General features: G+C 34.2%; 3 protein-coding genes across 3 annotated transcripts; 1 reads left to right on the top strand and 2 right to left on the bottom strand.

Moving 5' to 3' along the window:
- Positions 1-250: 250 nt before the first annotated feature.
- LOC133285558 (uncharacterized) lies at positions 251-4,673 on the bottom strand. The gene is made up of 8 exons (XM_061482805.1): positions 4,538-4,673; positions 4,194-4,297; positions 4,047-4,082; positions 3,836-3,973; positions 3,066-3,152; positions 1,417-1,464; positions 1,230-1,306; positions 251-924 (listed from the first exon to the last, which is right to left on the bottom strand). The coding sequence occupies exons 2-8, from the start codon at positions 4,266-4,268 to the stop codon at positions 777-779; spliced, it is 609 nt and encodes a 202-aa protein (XP_061338789.1). The 5' UTR covers positions 4,269-4,297; positions 4,538-4,673; the 3' UTR covers positions 251-776.
- A 9,351-nt stretch (positions 4,674-14,024) lies between these two features.
- On the bottom strand, positions 14,025-16,913 carry LOC133285562 (peroxisomal adenine nucleotide carrier 1). Its single transcript, XM_061482814.1, has 5 exons — positions 16,732-16,913; positions 15,755-15,986; positions 15,124-15,270; positions 14,856-15,013; positions 14,025-14,765 (listed from the first exon to the last, which is right to left on the bottom strand). The coding sequence occupies exons 1-5, from the start codon at positions 16,872-16,874 to the stop codon at positions 14,489-14,491; spliced, it is 957 nt and encodes a 318-aa protein (XP_061338798.1). The 5' UTR covers positions 16,875-16,913; the 3' UTR covers positions 14,025-14,488.
- A 3,428-nt stretch (positions 16,914-20,341) lies between these two features.
- LOC133285544 (large ribosomal subunit protein uL10-like) lies at positions 20,342-22,569 on the top strand. The gene is made up of 4 exons (XM_061482782.1): positions 20,342-20,756; positions 21,134-21,202; positions 21,822-21,920; positions 22,002-22,569. The coding sequence occupies exons 1-4, from the start codon at positions 20,499-20,501 to the stop codon at positions 22,413-22,415; spliced, it is 840 nt and encodes a 279-aa protein (XP_061338766.1). The 5' UTR covers positions 20,342-20,498; the 3' UTR covers positions 22,416-22,569.
- Positions 22,570-22,690: the final 121 nt, after the last annotated feature.

A 22,690-nucleotide genomic window follows, 5' to 3' on the forward strand; every position in this document is an offset into this window, starting at 1 on the left:
AAGATGGTGTAAACAGTATTTGAACCTGAAAGTAGCATAAATATGTACCAATTATTCAGATTTCATACTTGGTTTGGATTTGAAAGGCTGTGTGGTCGCTTCCAGTAAAATAAAGAACAAGGATCTTCCTATCTATATAATTTCAATGACGTAAAATTTGTAAAATTCCTAAGTTAACATTACTTACAATAAATACTCAAATTTATCATTAACATTTATAAAAAACATTTCTTACATATGTATTCAATTCTAACATGACTTAACTTTACACGTCAATGGAGCCTACCTAAATTTCTCTTCAGGTATTTCATCATTTTGTGTATAACTACTTTTCTGGCCAAAACTCAATAATACATAAACCCTACCACGGTACAACCAGGTGGCTTTAGTCCTTTATGCTGCAGTCAGAGTGCTTCCAAGAAGCACGTTCTTTCTGTCCCAAATTGTAGGGCACATAAAGCAACATATAAAGAAATGTGAACTATTACAAACTGTAATCCAGCACCTCCAAAAAGAAAAAAGTCACTGACATTTCTTAACAACATATTATTCTCTCCAGTTACTAGTTGACAGTCCTACAAGCTAATAACTGGATGAAATATGACCAAATGCCTAAAAAAAAAAAAAAAAAAAAGGAATTCTGGCCCAAAGAGAGAACCTGTGAAGAATATACAGTGATCAAAATGGGAATAGCACCTCTTTTCAAATTTTCACTCAAATAATTATGTTTAAGTCCTGATTCCACATAGCTGAGCATAAAGTTGCTCCTAGCACACCTAGGGTCTTGCATCAAAAAGACCCCAGTCATTAACCTTGAAGCTTGTAACAGTAAGTTTAATGACCTCATCCATGGACATACATCCAGCTTGTGCAGCAGGAACAGCTACACCAGCACCAACTGTGTCTGCACTTTCGCTCAAAGGGCTGAAAACATAAAATGTAATTAAATTTTTTGCACACTTATAGCTTCCACAAAGTCAGTGCAATATAAAAATGCAGATATTATTTCATTTATTTTTCTGATTCGACACCTGACCTGCTTAGTTATAACATTGGTATATTTAAAATGATCAATCACAGTTTAACATATATACAGGAAAGAAAAAAAGCCTGAACACCCATCTAAAATTCAATTCAACTCACCCAATCAGTCAAAAGTTGAAATAGAACCCAATTGCAAGACAATTTTCTGAAGAGATTGTCATGAACAAGATATTCCAAAAACTTACTTTATAACAATGGGCTCATATGCAGTGACTAGTACATCAGTATCAACTCCTTTAAGACGCAAATTTGCCAAATAAACCTGAAGAGATGAATTGATTTTGGAAACGATCCAAAGACCAGTCAATGTTGGAAGAGTGTCAAATTAGCATTTGCGGAAATTTACAACATGCCAAGCAAAACAGAACTTACTTTCACAATATTTTGTGCTTCCCTTCCTTGCCGTCCCTTGGAAATTGCCTAGCAATAATTATAGATAACAGAATGGGGTAAAAATGAGTGCAAGGGCATGAAAATGTCTTGCAGAACGTCACACATACACATAATATATCAAGAACACCTTTATAAAAGGGCCATATGAAAGAGATGTCAATGTTCTCTTAAGAAAGAAAACAAAAGGATAGCTACTGATTAACAAGTCAAGAAATATATATCATATTCTTATCCTATGAGTTAAGATTAACATCTGAAATGCAAACAGCCATAGAATATTGTAGTTAACTAGTACAAGAAATCCATCATTGAAATCAACAGACCTATAATAGAAGTGAAATCAAATATGTTTTCCTATTTGTGCAGCTTTAAGAAGAACATCTGGCAGAAAATCTTGATAAATCTAAATGACAATTGTAAAGGAAATTAATATAAAATGACACAGTTTCCTTCTCCTTCAAGAGTTTTTATTTTATGTTCACGATTCAAGACTGAAAAATTAGGAGAACTTAAGGAACAACTCCAGGGCAAAGAACAGATTCATTAAAAGTAGGCTTCTTTGTAATATTAGTCTCTAATATACATACATACATATATATATATATATATATATATATATATAAAGGAAGCATTAAAAAAGGCTCAGAGAATCACGGCACTACTAACACAATAGAAGGCATAAATGCAACCTCTAAAAAATTAACTGAAATAATATAAAGAAACAGTGGGACAGTTAGGCAAAAATAACATTATTTCACCAACAGATTTCTCAGTCTTGCTACCACTATTTAGCTGATACAGATCTGATGTTTGGACCAATTACTTCGTAACCATGGAGAAATATTTCACGTCTCATTCAAGAGGGCCACAGAATAAACTGAACACATTGCATAGATGAAACCCAACGTCTCATCTGATAATCTCAGATTGAAAAAATAATAGACATAGACCAACCAAATGGCAATTATTGTTCCCTACAATACAAGCAGGATTCATAAATCCAATGAATTACCAGCATTGATTGGGAATTTTACCAGCAATATGCAAACAATAAGGTGATCAAATGTGAATATCTAAGGCAAGTTGTAGAACAGGCTAAAAACTATGCTTTAGCTGTGAACTGGTCCTCTTAGCATAACTACAGGCAAAATTCATGACATCTCAGACTGCCTCCGAATAATAGGCAGGGAAATATGCTCATAGTCATTGAAAAATTTTAGGTGGTTAGATATCAATTTCCCAGTATGGAGGAATGGATGGCCATAAAAATTGCCAAAATTAAAATGGCAGATACAATTAAAATTAAACGAGGAAAAGAAAGAGGTTACATCTGCTCAGATAATTATGTAATAAATATGTCATAAAATAATATCAAGATCAAGGGTAAAAAATAATAGATAAGCAGCTAATTAAGTGAGTCAATTAGATTTTTCCCTAATAAATTGTATTTGCGTGTCCTCACTCTTTGTGAATGCTGAATATTGTAAATAACAAGGCACGGAAGTGGATTGCAATCCAGAGAAGTATAATAACAATGTATGAACATTAATTCTGATGTGACTCATTTAGTAACCCGGAAATGATGTAGTAACACAAATTCTAAGTCAAAACAATTATAGAAACTTTACCATTTGGCCTACTGCAGTTGTTACAACAGCAGGTGTATTTCTGTACATCAAACCAGGTGCTTCAAGAACTCCTGACTGCTCAATGACCTGAAGTAATTTAAAGAGAAGAGATGATCATGAGACACAATAAACTTCTGCAACAAGTAAGACATCAAATGAACTGAGCCAAAGGAAAGATATCCTCTCTTATAGAAATCCCTCTCCTGTGTGTGACGGGAGATAACACACACACAGCAATTGAAGTAGTGTTATAACTCGATTGAATCAAATCACTTAGGCATTAAAAGGAAGAAATATCACATGCAATGGCATAGTATTCTGAAAGGGGAAATGGAGTCTAACAATCATCAATCACAGCTAAATCTCCTAATACACAGAGAAAAACATTCACATCTGGCAACGATAGACGATATTTTACAGCCCAAGTTAAACATTTAAATTAAGCCATATGTGATATGACTACTACCATCACCAAACAAACTTATACTAGGAAACATTGATAAATTAAATAGAACAGAAATTATAGCACACTTAACGGAACTAAACCAACCAAACCACCTAAGCACTTAAAAAAAAATGGACCCAAAAGTATGGCAAAACAATCAAACATTCAAAATACACGCCTACTCTTAATACCAACCACACATTCAGTGAGTATTCTTTGCCGAAGCAAGAATGAAAACAACAGAATCCAGCTTCTATGTACCAATTACAATGGCACACTTCATTAGTCCAGCAACTTAAGAAACTAAAATGAAATGACGACATACCACACTTCCTTCAGCATCCTGCTCACTAGCAAGGTCTTGAAGAAACCATGCAGCACTTCCATTATCAGGAATATCAGGCTTAAATTCTAAAAGCTCAAAGATCAAGCTTTCATCACGGCTCGGGTCCGCGAACACCTCCTATACCAAAAATAAGTTTAGCAAAAGGATTAAATAGTTCATGTAACATAGTCAAAGAGAAAGCATGACAAACCTGATGATCAGGGACTTCTCGAATGTTGCTGACATCCTACAAGAGATAACCAGAACCTTAATTTCAGCAAAACTAAAGTTACACTGTCTTCCAATGGTTTATGCAAAGAACATCAAAAATGAAAAGAAAAAAAAAATGATCAATGACCTGGAACCTGTTGGGGAAAGTGCTTGATATTTTGCCCCCAAACAAAGGGTGCTCATAAACGATATCTTCTGGCATTTAAAAGAACAGGTCACAGCACCACCACCCTAGCTCACATCAAAAGTGCAAAATCACCACCCATGTTAGCAATTCATATGCCCCAAGAAAACAGAACCCAAAAATCTATGCTTTTTCTAGATCCTTGTCAACCCAATACGAATACAGCAAAATTAAGCACAAGCGTATCGTCTAGGCTACCCTTCATTCAAAAGTTTGCGAATTTCGAAGCTATACTTAAAAAACGTAGTTCGGTTAAAAAAAGATATCCTACATCGGCTTAACAATACCTGGGAGGAATTAAAGTGCGTGAGAGTAACCAGTGAAGGAGAAAGCTCTAGTTTGTTCTGTCACTACTAGCTTGTAGTTGGAGGCACCACACTGCTTCAAATATAAGCTTTCTTCTCTTCTTCTTTTTTCCATTTTTAATTTTTAATTTATTTGTTTTACCAAATCATCTTGGAATGAAATCTAACATGGAACGATTATATTTATTTTTATAATATTAAAAGTAAAAATAAATATAAAGTATAGGAAATCATGATCATAAAAAGGTGAAATAAATATAACCGTTGGATCAACATAATCAATCTAATGAGTTGTTACAATATCCTAACCCCTTATAATAATAGCAAGAATCTTTAATATTATTCTATAGTAATATATGCATTTGAAAAAGAATTGATAAGTTTGATTATGTTGATAAAAATATTATATTATATTTGTAGAGATAGGTTATTTTATTTATCTTTTTTTCTGTATATCTTTATCTACTACTCTAAAACATCATTAAATTATAATTTTAACTAATATTTATTTTTCTCTCTTCTTGAAATTTTGATCTAATGATGTTGAAAAATAATAGGTAAAAATAGAAAAAAAAAATAGGTAGACTACTTCAATTTTGAAAACAAATAAGGGTTTTATAATAGTTATATTGTAGGAGAAGTGATTGTGTAATGTTATAAAGATTCGCTTTGCGTGCCGTGATTTTCTTTTTTTCTTTTTTCTTCAAAAAGTGTAGATCCGACAAAATATTATGTGTGTAGAAAATTTGTTGTATTCTTGTTATATGACAAAGCAAACTCCAATAAATAAACCATCAAAATGAAAATGAGCGTACTTTTTCAACCTCTCATTATCTAAAAGATCCGCAACCAAGAACAAAGAATAAAAAAGATTTAAAAATTATTGATTTTATAAGGGGGGAAATGTTGCTATTTTAAAAAATGAAAAATAGAGAAGTGCGAGCAATCGATCACATTAAATGCAGTTCAATATATAAAAAAAATTAGGAACTGTGAGAAAGTAATTATGTTATAGTTGACTAACTGATGGAAGAGAATAAAATATATTACCTCCATTATTGGTAGCACTAACCTTTTCCTTGAACTTGGATTGGAGAAAGGAGCAATATGGAAGGGAAACCTGGAATTTGCATTCGTATCATAAAAATGGTGTTGTGTGGTTTATGGTTTAAAAAATTGGTGTTGTGAGGTTGGCACCCGCATCCAATAATTAGGGGTGTGCAAAAAAACTGGTTCACTTGTCCTGCCCTTGATCCGACCTTGACCCGACCTATAAATATCCATATTTTTTGAACTGGTTTAAATACTGACCCACTTTTATTTGGGTCAGTTTTAGACCTGACTCGTTTTAATATTGACCCACTGACCCAAAACTTGACCCATACCCATTACGTGAAAAAGAAAATCAAAATTACATTAAAAGAAAAGTTTTAACGTAAAACAATTACGTCAAAATTTTTTATGCAAAATATTTTCATAAAATTTTTCGCAAAAATTTTTGACGAAAAATATTTTCTTCAAAATTTGTGACTAAAAACATATCAGTAAAAAAATTTGAGAGAATATTTTTTTTGTCAAATTTTTTTACGGAATCTAAATTTCGTCAAAATATTTCACAAAAATATATATTCATAAAAAATTTCGACAAAACACATTTTCATCGAAATTCTTTGACGGAAAAAAATTTCATCAAAATACTTTATAGATTTCAAATTTCGGCGAAAGTTTTCGACAAAAACATTTTCGTTAAACTTTTTGACAAAAAAAAATTTCGTCGAAATTTTTAGCGAAACACATTTCTATCAAAAAATTTCGACTAAATATTTTCGTCAAATTTTTTGATAAAGAATATATCCATCAAAATTTTTAACGGAACACATTTCTGTAAAAAAATTCGTAAAATTTTTTGACAAAAATATTTCGATAAGAAATTTTGACAAAAAAAATATTTTGTCTAAATTCTTTAGAAAATCTAAATTTCATCGAAAGTTTCAAATGAAACATTTTCCTCAAAACAATTTCCATTGAAAATTTCGACAAAACACATTTCCATCCAAAAATTTCGACGGCAAAAAATTTCATTAAAATTCTTTACAGATTTCAAATTTTGGCGAAAGTTTTCGACGAAAATATTTTCATCATCAAAAAATTTCGACGGCAAAAAATTTCATCAAAATTCTTTACAGATTTCAAATTTTGGCGAAAGTTTTTGACGGAAACATTTTCGTCATCAAAAAATTTTGACGGCAAAAAATATCAACGGCAAAAAATTTCATTAAAATTCTTTACAGATTTCAAATTTCGGCGAAAGTTTTCGACAGAAATATTTTCGTCATCAAAAAATTTTGACGGCAAAAAATTTCATCAAAATTCTTTACAGATTTCAAATTTTGGCGAAAGTTTTCGACGGAAACATTTTCATCATCAAAAAATTTTGACGGCAAAAAATTTCATCAAAATTCTTTACAGATTTCAAATTTCGGCGAAAGTTTTCGACGAAAAAATTTTCGTTAAATTTTTTGACACAAAAATTTTCGTAAAAATTTTTAGCGAAACACATCTCCGTCGAAAATTTTCAACTAAATATTTTCGTCAAGTTTTTTGATAAAAAATTTCCATCAAAATTTTCAACGAAACACATTTCTATAAAAAATTCTCGTAAAGTTTTTTTGACAAAAAAACATTTTGACGAAAAAAAATATTCTGTCAAAATTCTTTAGAGAATCTAAATTTGGTCGAAAGTTTCAAATGAAACATTTCCCTCGAAATAATTTCCGTCAAAATTTTCGTCAGAACACATTCCCATCGAAATTTTGAACGAAAAACATTCCGTCAAATTTTTTGACAAAATTCTTTTTTCGTCTAAAATATTTGATGGAAGAAATCATTTTCGTCAAAACTGTTGACGGAAACTAAATTTCAATAGAAAAAAATTTTTGTAAAAATTTCGACGAAAAAATAATTTTCTGACGAAATTTTCGTCTTTTGCAACGTAAAAATTTCGACAAAACTTTGTGAGAAAACCAAGTCAAAAACAGGTCAGGTCAGATTTGACCCAGTTCAGAAACCAAGTCAGACCCACTCCAGAAACCAAGTCAGGTCAGATCCAAACTAGTTCAACAAAATCCAATCCAAGTCAGACCTGACTTGGATCAAATTAAAGCGGGTCGGGTCAAACTACCTGACCTATAAAAATCAAGTTGGGTCGAGTCGGACAAAAACCTGACCCGACCTGACCCATGCACAGCCCTACCAATAACTCAAATAAGATACGATTGCCAAAATTCATAATCAAATTGTTGGTTCCAAGCCCATGCCGTCCTTCCTGGTGTTGGTAGGTTTTCATTTCATTCTCTAATTTGTTTTTTTGTTGGCTTTAATGTTTCTAAATGCTAAAATGACATCGTTTTGAATTGAAAAAAAATTATAATGAAAAAAATTATTATAACTCTGAAATAAATTATAATTATAAAAATACTTTGATTTCTGTCTCAGAACGACGTCGTTTTATGTTCAACATAGATAAGTTATCGACATTGACTAGAAAAAGCGAACCCATTTTTTTTATACCTAATTTGTTTATTTATACCTTGCAGAAGCATTACAACAGCCACTTTTCTTGACACCTCTTTTTAAGGTTAAAAGTTAATTTTAAACTAAAGATAAAAAAAAAGTTAAAAGTAATTTGATCATTATGTAAAATTGTTACTATGATTTCGAAAGAGAAAAAATAAAATAATTTATTATTAGAATAAATTATTAAGATAAATGATAAAATTTATAAATACAAGTTTAGAATAAGATTAAAACTACAAAATAAATATGAGAAGTCAAAAAAAAACTTATATACATCGTAAAAGAAAACTCCTCTTGGAATAAAAAAAATCTTTTTAAATTTTTTATAATAAGAGTTTTTATAAAAAGAGTAAACACTATTTTTGGTCCCTGGCAATATCTACGAAATTCTTTTTAGTCTCTGGCAATAAAAAAGGACTAAATTGGTCCCTAAAATTATGAAAAAAGGGTCACGTTAGTCCTTCTATCAACTTCTCTGTCACGGTCAAACTAACGTTGCCCATGTGGCACGTTAGTCTGCTGACGGGGACTGGACGGTTGACACGTTGGAACTACAAACGACGACGTTTTCAAGCAAATAGGTACATAGCTTTCCAATTTTCTTCACGATGTCGTTTTATGTTTGAGAAAACAAGAGGCACCAACACTGGAAGTTACCGTGGAGAGTCGTTCTTATTTCACTAAGTTTTTGCATATTATTGGAACACCATTGTTGACCTCCACTGGAAGCTTCGTTGAACGGTGAGGGTTGGCGAAGACGGTGGTTGCAGGTAAGACAATCGAGCGTGGACATTGAAGGTTGTCGAAAGTCTTGTTCTTTGGTGGTTAAGGGAAGTGCGAGTGTGGCAGTTTCCTTACATGCATTAAGGTAAGTGTTTTTTTAGAAATTCTTCAATATTTGTGGTCCCCCCTCACTACATGTTGTCTATTCTTTGTTGGATGATGGTCCCCTATGTGCGCTCCATTGTGTGTTATTATGGTTAGGGTTTACAAAAAAAAAGACCCATTTATGTATGTGGTCCCGGTTTGTATAGTTTATTGCCATTTTTTAGTGCTTTGTGGTCCCCAATTTTTTAGTGCATGCATAATTTGTAAAGGTGAAATTTTTTTGCAAGTTACTGGCTTGTATGGTTACACGGCAGTGTTGAGTCTGATGTATAGGGTTATTGGCATTTTTAAATTGCTTTGTGGACCTGATGTTAGCATTAATTTATTGTAAATGTGAATTTATTGTAAATGTGAATTTTTTTGTTGCAATTTACAGCCCTGTGTGTTAACATTCCCGTGTTGATTTATATATGCAAATGGCTAGAATTGTTGTTAAAATATGATTGGTTTGTGGAAGTTGTGAAGTAACTGTCATGTGTATGTTTTTTTTTTCAGATGGATGAATATATAGTGATAAGGTATCATCATGGGGGTGTGTTAATCAGAGATGATAAAAGGGTCCTAACTTATGCAAATGGCAAAGTGGATGACTTACCTGAGATGGATGTTGACTTTGTCAACTTGCGTGACCTTGATACTCTGTTCAAAGGTTATGGGTATGAGAAATGTGATCAGATGTTGTGGCTCATGCCAAACGCAATGGATTTAGACAGTGGTTTAAGGCCTCTGAGTACGGACTATGATATTGTGGAGATGGTAAAGGCTGCATTAAGTAATGGGAACTTCATAGAAATATATTTTGATCATTGCATTTCCATCCCTGATATTATTGCACCTGTACCCGTGGAAGGCAGTGATGAGGATGAGGATCATAGTGGAGGTGGTATTGAGGATGATAGTGGAGATGGTGATGGGTTTTCTACTGACTCAGATGATAGTGCGGAGGATGAGCCATATAAACCTCCTCCACCTATGTATGATACAGAAACAGAGAGTGAAGAGGAGTGCAAGGGGAAGGGTAAAGCTGCTAGACAAAAAAAGCAAAACAAGAAGAAAAAAAAGGAGGTTGAAGATGTGGCAGGGGAAGATACAATGGAAGAGGACGATAAGTCAATGTCTTTCGAGGAGGGTGGGTATGGATATAACTCTGAAGAGTTGAACACGCCTCCTTTAAGTGGTGCTGAGGAGGATGAAAAGGTTGTCAATCCAAAGTATAATGTGCATGAGGAGTTTGGTCATGTACACTTAGAGCTGGGGATGGAGTTTGTGAGTCTTCAAGAATTTAAAAATGCTGTCAAAGACTACAGTATTGATCTAGGAAGACAATTCAAGTGGCTGAAGAATGACAAAGTCAGAGCCCGAGCAAAGTGTAGTAATGATGAATGTGATTGGATGATTTACTGTGCGTGGAACAACAAGATGACAGCTTTCCAAGTCAAAACTTTTAATGACATCCACACTTGCTGCAGACTTTTTAGAAACAAGAGGGCAAGTAGGGATTGAGTTGCAAAAAAATTAGAAAAAAGGCTAATGACACAAGATGGCTGGAAATTTGTACATGGCAGAGGTATGGAATGCCAAGATTGTTGGGTATAGGTCAAAACCAATTATCACTCTATTAGAGGAATTGAGATGCTACATTATGAGGAGGATGGCTGCACATCAGATGGTGTTAGAAACTGTTCGGGGTAAAATTGCTCCTGCTCAGCAAAAGAAACTGGATCAGTTAAAGGTACTTAGTAATTCATGGACACCGACTTGGACTGGAAATCTGCAGCAAGATATGTATGAGGTCAGTGGGAGAGGTGATAGAGTTGGAGTGAATTTAACAACACATACATGTGCATGCAATGCATGGCAGTTGACTGGACTGCCTTGTGAGCATGCTATAGCAGCCATTTGTCACAAAAACGAACCAGCCGAGAACTATGTCCATCAATGGCTTACAGTGGATGCATTGCATGCCACATATACACACACCTTAAACCCAGTGAATTCGGACAAGTATTGGCATGCATCTGATGAACCCAAACCTCTTCCACCAAAACTTAAAAGGCTAATTGGGCGTCCCAAGAAACACAGGAAGAAGGACCCAACTGAAGACCAAGGGAGCATGACAAAGAAAGTCAAAAGGACATATGCAGCCAAGTGTACTAAATGTTGTCAGACTGGACACTATGCCAAAAGTTGTAAGGGGCCACCAGCTTCCAAAATATATAAAAGCCAAGCAAGACCACAATCTGTGAGGATTGGCTCTGACTCAGTAGATGAAATCCCATTAAGTCAAGGAGGCCCTTCAGCAGTTGGTAGTTCTTAGCCACATCAAGGCAACTTGAGAGGAGGCAACCCACCTGCTTCAATTCCAGAAGAAGCAAATGCAGTGTTGACTGAAGAGACAATGAAGGCAGCAAGCAGTGAAACACGAAGCAGATTTTTGCACTTCATGACTACACCTGGTTTCAGGCCACTAAGGCCATCCTCACAAAATGATCTGCTGATGAAGAAGAACAAGGGAGTAATGCATGAGCCAACTGACAAGGAGTGGATATAATGGGATTTTTTTGTAAATTCTGGCCATTTGTTTTTGGAGGCCTTATACAGTTATAATGTAATTTTTTTGATGCATGGCCATATTGTATTTATAGGCCTCACTTATGATTCCTATTAGTTGGCTTTTATTTGTAATGCACTACTGGTTTCTAGTTCTAGGAAGACAATTATGTGTAACTGGTTATATTCTGGATATGCATGTTATGTGGCAGGGTTGATGAATGTGATGATTTCATGTTCATTTTATGTTTTTAACTGAGTTGGTCAATTAGATGTGGCATGGTCATGTAGCTGCCATATTTTCTGGTTACTGGTTTGTGCAGGTTTGTGCAAGGCCATATTTTCTGGTTACTGGTCATTCCATATGACTTTACTCTTGGATGTTAAGTGTAATTTATTTTGGTTCACAGGTTGATGAATGTTGCAGCTATTATGTGGCAGGGTTGATGCATGTCATAAGTGCATTTTCTGGTTCTTATGTTTTCTAAGAGAGTTAGCTTGTTGTTGGTCATTTAGCTGCCATATTTGCATTCTGGTGCATGTTTGTGCTGTGTTACTGGCAAAATAGATCATGCCCAATTTTCTGGTTGCAGGGACCAATTAGGACCCTGACACTCATTGTGAGGGACCAATTTGAACCCCTACATACTGCATTTCTGATGGCAAAGCATATAAGTCAGGGATACCATATGTTTCTGATGTTAAAATGAGTGCTGCATTTTGTTGATTTGGACATCAAGAACTCATGTCCTATAATTCTGGAATCAGGGACCAATAAGTGCCCCGTGCACTTTGTCAGGGACCAAAACGACCCTCGAGTAGCATTGCCAGGGACCTAAATGGTCCTCGTGTTTTGCAATCAGTAACAAAATATGCATAACAGTATGCAACTTCTGCATCAGCAATGTCATGAGTTATGCATCTATATCAGTAGCAATCTATATCTGTTTGTGATACAATGTAGCAATCTTTTATACTTCAAGGCTTTTTTAATAATACACACAAACAGGTTGGCACTAACACATAATTTGTATAACATAAAGAAGGAGTACTCATTACAATTCACTGAAGGAAAAATACATTTGGGTCACTTGTTTTCACTTTTACCACACTAACAACAAACATACAGATCATGATCACACCAACACAAGCACCTAAGACCCTAGCTGACCTATCAACTATCCTAATTTTTTTGTCCATCCTATCTAACTCCTCCACCATCTTCAGGTATACATCATTCAGTTTTCTTTCCTACTGATGAAGCTTCATTCCTTGCTCAGTAATCTTCACATCTTGCTCTCTCATCATCATCTCCACATATTTCAACTTGAAGTTAATTTCAGCAACATCCAACTCTACAGTGTGAATTCTTGCTTCTTCCAGCTCCATGGGTTCATTAAACATGTCATCTACCCATCTAAAAAAATCACAATAGGGCTTCTTCTCCTGCAAAAAAAAAACCACGGTTAGCAAGTGTTCCAACTCAATAAAGGGGCAGTTACAAATTCATACCTTGAAATTAGGACAGCTAAGGAAAGCCCTGTTTGGGTTCCTCTCAGTTTTGGAGGTATAGATAATACTTTGTCTCCTACATTTGCACCTCCAACCGGCGGTCCTTGTCATTGTTCTTTCCCCATTGATTTACTCCCACTTGATCCCCCTATGCCCGAAGAAACACTCATCTTCTCCCACGCCCAGAAATCCGGTTGATGGGTTTTACTGTCGTCGAGTTTCAATCATCAAAGTGCAGACATTTTGGGGTGTATTGCTGTTTAAGGGATGGAGTTTCCGGTTTAGGGTTCGATTGAAGGAATTTGGGGTTTTTTTATTATTAGGGTTCATTATCAGAAGAGGAGACGACGTCGTCGTCTCCATTACACACATTGCAACCCATTTTGAAGAAAACGTCGTCGTTTGTAGTTCCAACGTGTCAATCGTCCAGTCCCCGTCAGCAGACTAACGTGCCACATGGGCACCGTTAGTTTGACCGTGACGGAGGAGTTGACAGAAAGACTAATTTGGCTTTTTTTCATAATTTTAGGGACTAATTTGGTCCTTTGTTATTGTCAGGGACTAAAAAAGATTTCGTTGATATTGTCAGGGATCAAAAAAGGTGTTTACTCTTATAAAAATATATTTTACAGAGAAATAAGCACTTTATTGCACCACACCAACCCTATCGTGTACTTTTTTCATACTGAGTGTACATAAAAAGTGGAGATATTTTATTATGGGTGATTCGATATTTTTATTGTGGGCGATTCTGTATAAGTGAGAGGGATCATCAAGGCTCAAATGTATCCTTCCAAATTCACATTAAAAATAAACAATTCATCTTGCAATTTCAAATTATTCATATTGCAATTACAATTAGGTCATCAAAGCATTCATATAGCAATTGCATTTAGGGTCATCTAAATAAACAATTCATCTTACAATTAATATGATCCCAAAAATATCAATCACACCAAAAAATTAGGAAATGACAAAAACTTTGTCAATCCGATGATTAAGAGGCTACATACATAAAAGAGGGTGCTTATTCATAAAGCTCCTAGGCTACTCCTAAACTGACACCCTTCTGTTGTGGGACTTCCACAAGATATAAAAGAAGCAACTCCAAATAAAAGTAATGAAGGTCGTTATTTAAAACAAGAAATATAACAAACCAAAACTAAAAATGCATTTTATTGTTAAGACTTTCTTCCTTGCTTTGCTCTATCAGTCTTTTGCATAAATTCATGGAATAGTTGTTCTATATCAATAAACCATGGGAAGAGGACAATGAAGCCACAAAAACAACCTCGTCTCAGCTCTGAAGAAATGGGTGTATCCGTTAAAATGCACACATTGAACTCCAACCAAATCCACTATCCACAACAGATTGAAGCTTCTTCCTCCAATAACTGCTACTATAACTTACATGTTTTTAATGCTACCCCTTGGGAGTAATAGATACCTTCTAACTGCAAGTATAAGCACCCAAGTAGAAGCAGAGATCTTTTCCTTGATCATTAAGAGCAGTGCTGAGCTCAAAACAGTTTTTAAGATCTGAGCATGCAATCCTTTAAAAAATCCCAGTATGCCCTCCCTTTTCCATATTCCATAGAGTACTGCAGGCACCGTTTTCTGTGATTTTATCCGTGTTTTGGAGGTTGCATCATCTGAGTCTGCAGCTTGAATGATGACCTTGCATCTATATGCAAAAAAAAAAAAAAAAGATCTCAGAAGGGTCCCAGAAACCAAGTTAACAAGTCAAAATAAGTTGGAAGGAACAATTATGAACCTGATAGCGGGATATGTTAGACAGGTAGCAATACTCTTTGAAATTGCACCTAAAAGAAAGGCCATAAATGCAGAAAGAGATGCCGGAGATACTCCTTTACCAGCTTTGTCTTGTTTATTCTTCAGTACTTTATGTTTCAGTTGATCAAACACCGTATACTGTAGCACATGGTAGTTCCAAATTAAGCTGTTTTGATCTCAGATCAGGTATTCTAAATAGAATGTAACTTAACAAAAAGCACAAAAACATGAATTGATACAAGACCAACCTGAATTGCAGGGTTCGAGGTAAGCAGCAAGGAAATGCTGAGGCCATCAAATGCATCACTCCAGTTGCCTTCAGTAAGGGTTTTCAAGAGCCCTTTAGACTTTCCAAAGGCACTTGTCTGCATCCTTGAAGAGGCTGTATCCAGGGGCTACATAGTCATCAATGAGATACTCTTGAATTAAACTTACAAAGTTTATACGATACCTTATTTCTCATACACAACATAACAAACAAGGACAAACAGAATATGATATGTTTATAGATAGTAACATATAATAGACACCAATGATTTAGTAGCTGATCCTTCCTTAACATCATAGATGATTGACCAAAACACGGTAGATTAAGTATTAAGAGCTTAACAGTTTTTTATATATTAAATGATCGAACATGTTTTATTCCAGAGATGCACTTGATCATCTCCTTTTAGCTCCACATTCCAACTATAAATCACCAAAAATATCATCATACCATAAAGCATAACTATGAAAGACTTGAATCACAACTTTGTGCTGTCCAGAACAGCAATTCCAAATAATGAATATTTGGTAGCAATGGGTCCAGCTCCAAACATCATAAAAGAAAGGTTTTAAATGCACTGTTAAAACTTGGAATAGTTAAAGCTGCCTCACCTGAGTCAAAATGGCTGTGCAAGCCCCAGCAGCAGCAGCAATTACCAAGTTTGCTCTTGTACCAATGGATTTATAACCACTTTTTTCCAGATACATTCTTTTAAAGTAGCTGTAGCCATAGAAGTAGACAAACTGTGAAATGAAGGATTGAAGATTCTTTGTTCCAAGGCCTTGGTAAAGTGAAAGCACCTGACGGGTAGATATTGCCTCCCACAACACATCAGAGAGACTCCTACAAAAGTGAAAACAAGTAGAATGAAATTAAGTATATATACCCAAGAGCCACATTTGAAGTCTAATTTGTTACACGATGAACAAGGATTAAAGATCAATCAACCTGCATATTCAGCCCAGCAAATTCTGATAACTACAGAATGATACTTTGGATGCAATTTGGCACACCACATTGGGAATAATTTTATCATTTGTAAAATTTGAATGCATCACACTTCATTCCCATGTTTAATTCAGTTAAAGAAACACAAAATGAATACCATTAAATTGGTCCTTGTAAGACATAGTTTTCCTCAATTTGGTCCCTCCAATTCTAATTTTCTCAAATGAATGTTAAATGCTTTAATTTGATTCAACTTGGTGCTTTTCGTACATTCTGAAGTTTAAAATCTAAAACACACCCATCTTCAGGGACCATTAGATCTCTATTTCTCTACAGTGCTTCCAATAAATCACCATGTCCTCAACACAGAACTATAACACAAAGACCCAATTCAAAAGAGACAATTTTTATATCACGGGATTAAGAGTCCTTTCCCACCATGACCAATTGATCACCGATCCCACCAGTTTTCAGTTCTTAACAAGAGGGGGGGCCCAGGAACAGAAACAGGAACAAATTGCAAATCAATGATGAATGAATAATAATAAGTGAATTTCAGAATGAAGGGTTGGGATCAAAAGTGGGAAAAGAAAGGGGAAAAAAAAAGATGAAAATGAAAAACAAGTGAGGACATAGATACCTGTACTTTCGGTTACCATGGGAACGAGCCTCGGCCTGATACTTGGTCTTGCAGGTATCAAGTGGGTAGAGGATGGTTGTGCTGAGCAGTGATCCTATGGCTCCAGAAGTGGCCTCTGCTAAGGATTCCAGATCCACGTTCATCTTCTTCTTCCTCTTATTCTTATTTTTCTGAGATCAAAAGAGAAAGGAGCCAAGGTGGTAGCTAGCTAGGTGTGATATTAAATTAATATAAGAAAGAAAGATAGATACATATATGTTTAATATGTATATATATCATAAGATTAGGTAGGGCAAATGACCAAAACGGGTAAAACAGTTTCAAAAGAAAAGGAAAAGATGGATTGTGCAACTTGGACCGACGCGCCGGGACAAAAAAGTTGATAAATTATGGGACGGCACCACGTAACTACGTTGTTACTTGCGAACAACAACAGGATTCCACGATGGATCCCAAGGAAGAAAACGTGAGTGGCGTGTTACCGTGTGCTTAATAAAACTACACATGTTACACTTATTTTCGGTAACAAATGTTACCGAATAGAACTAAAATTTTATTTTCTCCGTCAAGTTTGTTTTCATTATGATTTTTGTACTAGATGTTTTTTTTTTTTTTTTTTACTTCTTGTCATTTATGAATTCAATTCAATTCTTTTTTTAGATTTTTTTATGTATTCATCAATGAATCAACTAATATAATCGAGCTGTGCAGATCACAAGAATAAAAAATAATTCTTATCAAATTTTTAACACAATTACATACTCGACTCGATTTTGTCGTCAATTTAAATTGATGTCTTTTTACTGTTTATTTTTTATTAAATGATGATCTTAGGTTAGTTTTGTATAAAAAAATTTATATAATGATCCTTAAGATATTATAGGTAATTTTTTTAATTTAAATTACTACGTGTGATATTTAGAGTATTTTTTTTGGAAACTTTATTGGAAAAATAATAGAATTATTATTTTGGGAATAAATAGAGACGATGAATAATTTACTACATTGGATTAAATGATGAAAAAATTGATTATTTGCGAATAAATTTGGAAATTATGATTACGGAAACTTTTCAAATATATGATTTATGCTTAAATTTAAAATTTTGACACTCTTTAAGGAAACTTTCTAAATATGTGATTTATGATTAAATTTGAAATTTGTGTGATTGTAATTAATTACTAATTGGAAGATAGTTTTTGGGATAGTACCTCATAAAGTGATGAACATAATATTTGGGTTGTATGCCTTTGATATTTAAATGATGTGAAAAGATGTTATTCGTTTTTCTTAAAATGGTATCTGACAGGATTTTCTGGGATACTAATAACAACTTTGGAAGAGGTGTGCACACTAGAAAGAGATGTTTTGATGATGACCAAATTTGATTATATGTGACTGGCAAGGTTTCATGGGTCACAGGGTGGACTAACAGGGTTTTTCGGGTCCACCATGATTCTCTTCCCACTAGTGAACTAAATAAAGATAGATATGATGAATTATAAAATTAATATTTGATTTGATTATTATGTTTAAATAAAGATAAATATGATGAAAGATGGAATTAATATTTGACTTGATAATTATGTGAATATTTGAATTATATTTAGGATTGAGATTACCATTGTTTGCTGATTATTGTGATGCAATGATCATTCGGGAGAACAGATTTTCAATGAAACAAGTTGTAAAGGTTGGAGCTAGCAGTGAGGATAACGTCTCAGACATTTCAAGCTAGGTTTAGGATTTAATAAATGTATGAGATATATTTAAATTCTGGATTTACAATTTTAAAGTTTTAAATATTTACATTGAATATATTTTGGAATAAAATTATGATAAAGTTGGTCTTGCACTTGTCCCTGTTACTGGTAACATCTCCCTAAATTAGTTTGAGATTAGCTTTCGCATTATTTATAAAATCCTAATATAATAATTAAATATGAATTTTGACAAATATATTATTACAAAAATATGTATACAAATTGTTAGAAATTTTGGGGTGTTATAGAAATTCTGTATTAATAAAGGAAATAATTAAATAAATATTCTAAATCTATAAGGAAGAAGGATTACCTGATTTAAATTTAAATTATGTTTGTGAGAAATAAAATATATCAAATGAGATGTCATTGCGTAGATCTCGAAAATTTATCTGGAATCAAAAAAAGAATTACCTAATTTTGATACCCAAATCAAAAGTTATGGCCCTTGAGTGACGCCAATTTAGGCGTCTAAATTAGGCATGATTGCCTCTTGAGTGACGCCAATTTAGGCGTCTTTAGTGACGCCCAAATTGTGCAATAAATGTGTAATTATTTCCAAAACTGTAATAAATGCGTAATTAATTTATTAAAAAATATTAAATTAATTTCCCCCCCTCAATTTATGATATATTATAGAAGGGGAAGGATATTGTGACAATCAAGTTGTGTTACTACCAAACCAAGTGACTACCAATCAATCTCACCGTTAGATCGATTATGTTGATCCAACAGTTATATTTATTTCCATCTTTTTATGGTCATGATTCCCCATATTTAAAGTGAAAGCATTAAATATGGGAAATAATAACCATACAAAGGTGAAAATAAATATAAAGTATTAAATTTGGAGAATCATGACCATACAAAGATGGAAATAAATATAATCGTTGGATCAATATAATCGATCTAACGGTAAGATTTATTGGTAGTCACTTGGTAGTAACACAACTTGGTAGTCACAATATCGACCACACAAAGATGGAAATAAATATAACCGTTGGATCCATATAATCGATCTAACGGTAAGACTTATTGGTAGTCACTTGGTAATAACACAACTTGGTTATCACAATATCCTTCTCCATTATAGAAACGAGCGAACTTCTCATGTTTAATACATGACTTTTTTTTAAATTTAGGAAAGCATATAAAAAAAATGACTAAAATGAAAAAATTCATATTGAACTAGATCGAAAGAAAATTAAAAAAAAAAATTTAAAAAAAAAGAAAAAGAAAATGTCATTCTTTAAAAAAAAAACAAGTATATAAACTGCACCATCGTATGAACTCAACATTCATCTTTTTTTCTCCATTCCCTATTGGATGTCCTTTTATAATTTTCGTGAGCTTTTGTCATAACCGTTGAAATTTTTTAAAGAAGAAATTAAATGACAGCTTTGTTTTTCAATAAAAGAATTATTACAAAAAGGCATGATACTTTGATGTGAGTAATTTGACACTAAATTTTAACCGTTGATTTCCGTTAATTAACGATTACAATTTATTAAAAGTTATGAATTGATTAAAAATTTTGATCCACTAAATTATAATCATTAATTAATAGAAATTAACGGTTACAATTTAACGTAAACTTTAAAAATTTGATACCTATCTATTCCAGAGAAAAAAGATGAATGTTTTTTGTTTTTTCGAAGAAGTGTTTCCATTTAAGGTAATAATAAAAGGAGCAAATTACTGAAACAATAATTCTAATAAAAAATAAACATGAAGCCCATTGGGCCTATTATAAGTTTTACACCAATCACTGGGAGCCGTCCGATTCATCAAAACCCTAGTTTAAGCTCCGTTTCACCAGTGTATAAATTGCACATTCATCTGTTTTTTCTCCGGTGCGAATTTGATTTCTTTCCCTTCATTCACCTTTCAGAAAGAGGTTAAAGAGACGGCACCGTTTGCTGTCCGCCTTGACTGAGCCACTGGTTCGTCTTGGCCCTCGATTTTGCTCTCTGAATTTTGTAGACTCAGACTCAGACATCATCAATGGCGGTCAAACCTACCAAGGCCGAGAAGAAGGTCACGTACGATGCGAAGCTGTGCAAGCTCTTGGACGAGTATTCTCAGATCCTTGTGGTGAACGCCGACAACGTCGGATCCAACCAGCTGCAGGACATCCGCAAGGGCCTCCGTGGCGACACGGTGGTTCTCATGGGAAAGAACACCATGATGAAGCGCTCCGTTAGGATTCATGCTGAGAACTCAGGCAACAATGCCTATCTCAACCTTATCCCTCTTCTTGTCGTGGGTTCTCTCTCCTCTCTTACCTCAATTTAAAAGCTTTCACCATTTTATTGATTTATGTCTCTTGAATGAATAATGGGTAGTCAGTCATGCGAGGTAAAGCTTCGGTCTTTTGTTATGCTTCGCTGCCTTTTTAAAAGAAAAATGAATTAACGCCTTAATTAATTGACTTAGATCAGCTCCTCTCTTTTTTTTTTTCTCCAGCTTTATAGATAGTTTTAACAAAAAACTATCAGCACCAACAGCACTTTCAACACAGGCTAATTATGGTCGATGGTTAATTAACTCAATAATAAACAAGAGAAAATTAAAAAATAAAATAAATATATATTTTTTTTCAAGGTGGTGTCTAATGTTTTTTTTTTTTTTTGAACCAGGGCAATGTGGGGTTGATTTTCACAAAAGGTGACTTGAAGGAGGTTAGCGAAGACCTTGCTAAGTACAAGGTGAAATCACCTTTCCACATTTTTTTTTAATATTCGTACTGTTTTTTTTCTGGAAACCATATATAATGCTAATGTTGCTATGTAACTCTTCTGTCTGCTGCCTTTAGTTGTGGTACTTGAATTTTGTCCATGACTGGCAAGTAGCCAGTATTATCTTAATTCTCTTAAGCATGGACAGTTGATTATTGCTATTATTATTTTAAGCTCGGATTTACCTTTTATATGATTGCAAGGTGCTGTCCATAGATTCGATTCCTGTATGTTTTGTTTATACGTTATGACTTGCTACAGAAATATTGTTAGTCCTTGTCATTTTCGTGTCTTCATGGTTGTGGATGTTGTTCAGTACTTCTGGTGGGCTTTTGGCACTACATTAGTTAATTATACTTTACTATTATGCAATATTTTGCTTTTACCCCCAAATGAGATGTTTTGGTTAAGAGTATTTTGTTTTTGCGGGCTGAATTTGATATTATCATTGATTGTAAATATCCTCCTTCTGCATTCTGTTTAAAATTTTCTGTTTATTGCTTGAAAAATTCAGTACTGAGCTGGCATGTCCTCACTTTTCTTGTTATTTAAATGTTCATCGAGTAATTATTGTCTTTAATCTGAACAGGTTGGAGCTCCTGCTCGCGTTGGTTTGGTTGCTCCAATTGATGTTGTTGTTCCTCCTGGCAACACTGGGCTCGATCCCTCTCAGACCTCTTTCTTCCAGGTTTGTAATATTATTCTTGTACAACTTGTATTTTCTTCTTGTGGATGTCATTCATGTTTATACTTATTCTCTACACTTCAGGTGCTCAACATTCCAACCAAGATTAACAAGGGTACTGTGGAAATCATTTGCCCTGTGGAACTCATCAAGAAGGGAGACAAGGTCGGCTCTTCTGAAGCTGCATTGCTTGCCAAGCTAGGCATAAGGCCCTTCTCATATGGTCTTGTGGTGCTTTCGGTTTATGATAATGGTTCAGTGTTTAGCCCTGAGGTTCTTGATCTTAGTGAGGATGACCTCGTTGAGAAGTTTGGTATTGGTGTCTCAATGGTTACTTCACTTTCGTTGGCGATCTCATACGCCACACTTGCAGCTGCACCGCATATGTTTGTCAATGCATATAAGAACGTTCTTGGTGTAGCAGTTGAGACAGAATATTCTTTCCCTCGGGCAGACAAGGTTAAGGAGCTCCTGAAGGTGTTGGATTTAACATTTTGATTTGGTTAAGTTGGCCCTATCTAAAGTTTAAATTATTTTTGGTAAGAGATTTGGGTAAGTTGTATTGGGTTATGTGTTCAATTTTCACTTGTATAAAAAAAATATCTTTAGTAAAATTTAAAAATATTTAATAAAATTATAATTCTTCTTGGCATTGCCTGCTCAGGTGCTTTGTATTTAATATAACTAGTATATTACCCGTGCGATGCTCGGCGGAAAAAGATTAAATTTTTTTTCGTCCGCCGTGCTTGGTTAATCGCACTGCTAACCTTATA

This window comes from Gastrolobium bilobum, unplaced genomic scaffold, assembly GCF_033153095.1.
Source record: "Gastrolobium bilobum isolate Gb01-03AN ecotype WA unplaced genomic scaffold, APGP_CSIRO_Gbil_v1 utg12463, whole genome shotgun sequence".
NCBI classification, from domain to species: Eukaryota; Viridiplantae; Streptophyta; class Magnoliopsida; order Fabales; family Fabaceae; genus Gastrolobium; species Gastrolobium bilobum.

Coding starts and splice junctions, on each gene's coding strand:
- LOC133285562 (XM_061482814.1), bottom strand. CDS start 16,874: ATGAACGTGGATCTGGAATCCTTAGCAGAGGCCACTTCTGGAGCCATA. Junction 15,271..15,754: donor GCACAGCCATTTTGACTCAG/GTGAGGCAGCTT, acceptor ATGACTATGTAG/CCCCTGGATACAGCCTCTTC. Junction 14,766..14,855: donor CTAACATATCCCGCTATCAG/GTTCATAATTGT, acceptor TTTTGCATATAG/ATGCAAGGTCATCATTCAAG.
- LOC133285544 (XM_061482782.1), top strand. CDS start 20,499: ATGGCGGTCAAACCTACCAAGGCCGAGAAGAAGGTCACGTACGATGCG. Junction 21,203..21,821: donor AAGACCTTGCTAAGTACAAG/GTGAAATCACCT, acceptor TAATCTGAACAG/GTTGGAGCTCCTGCTCGCGT. Junction 21,921..22,001: donor CTCAGACCTCTTTCTTCCAG/GTTTGTAATATT, acceptor TCTACACTTCAG/GTGCTCAACATTCCAACCAA.
- LOC133285558 (XM_061482805.1), bottom strand. CDS start 4,268: ATGCCAGAAGATATCGTTTATGAGCACCCTTTGTTTGGGGGCAAAATA. Junction 1,465..3,065: donor CAACTGCAGTAGGCCAAATG/GTAAAGTTTCTA, acceptor AATTATTGCTAG/GCAATTTCCAAGGGACGGCA. Junction 925..1,229: donor TATGAGCCCATTGTTATAAA/GTAAGTTTTTGG, acceptor TTATGTTTTCAG/CCCTTTGAGCGAAAGTGCAG.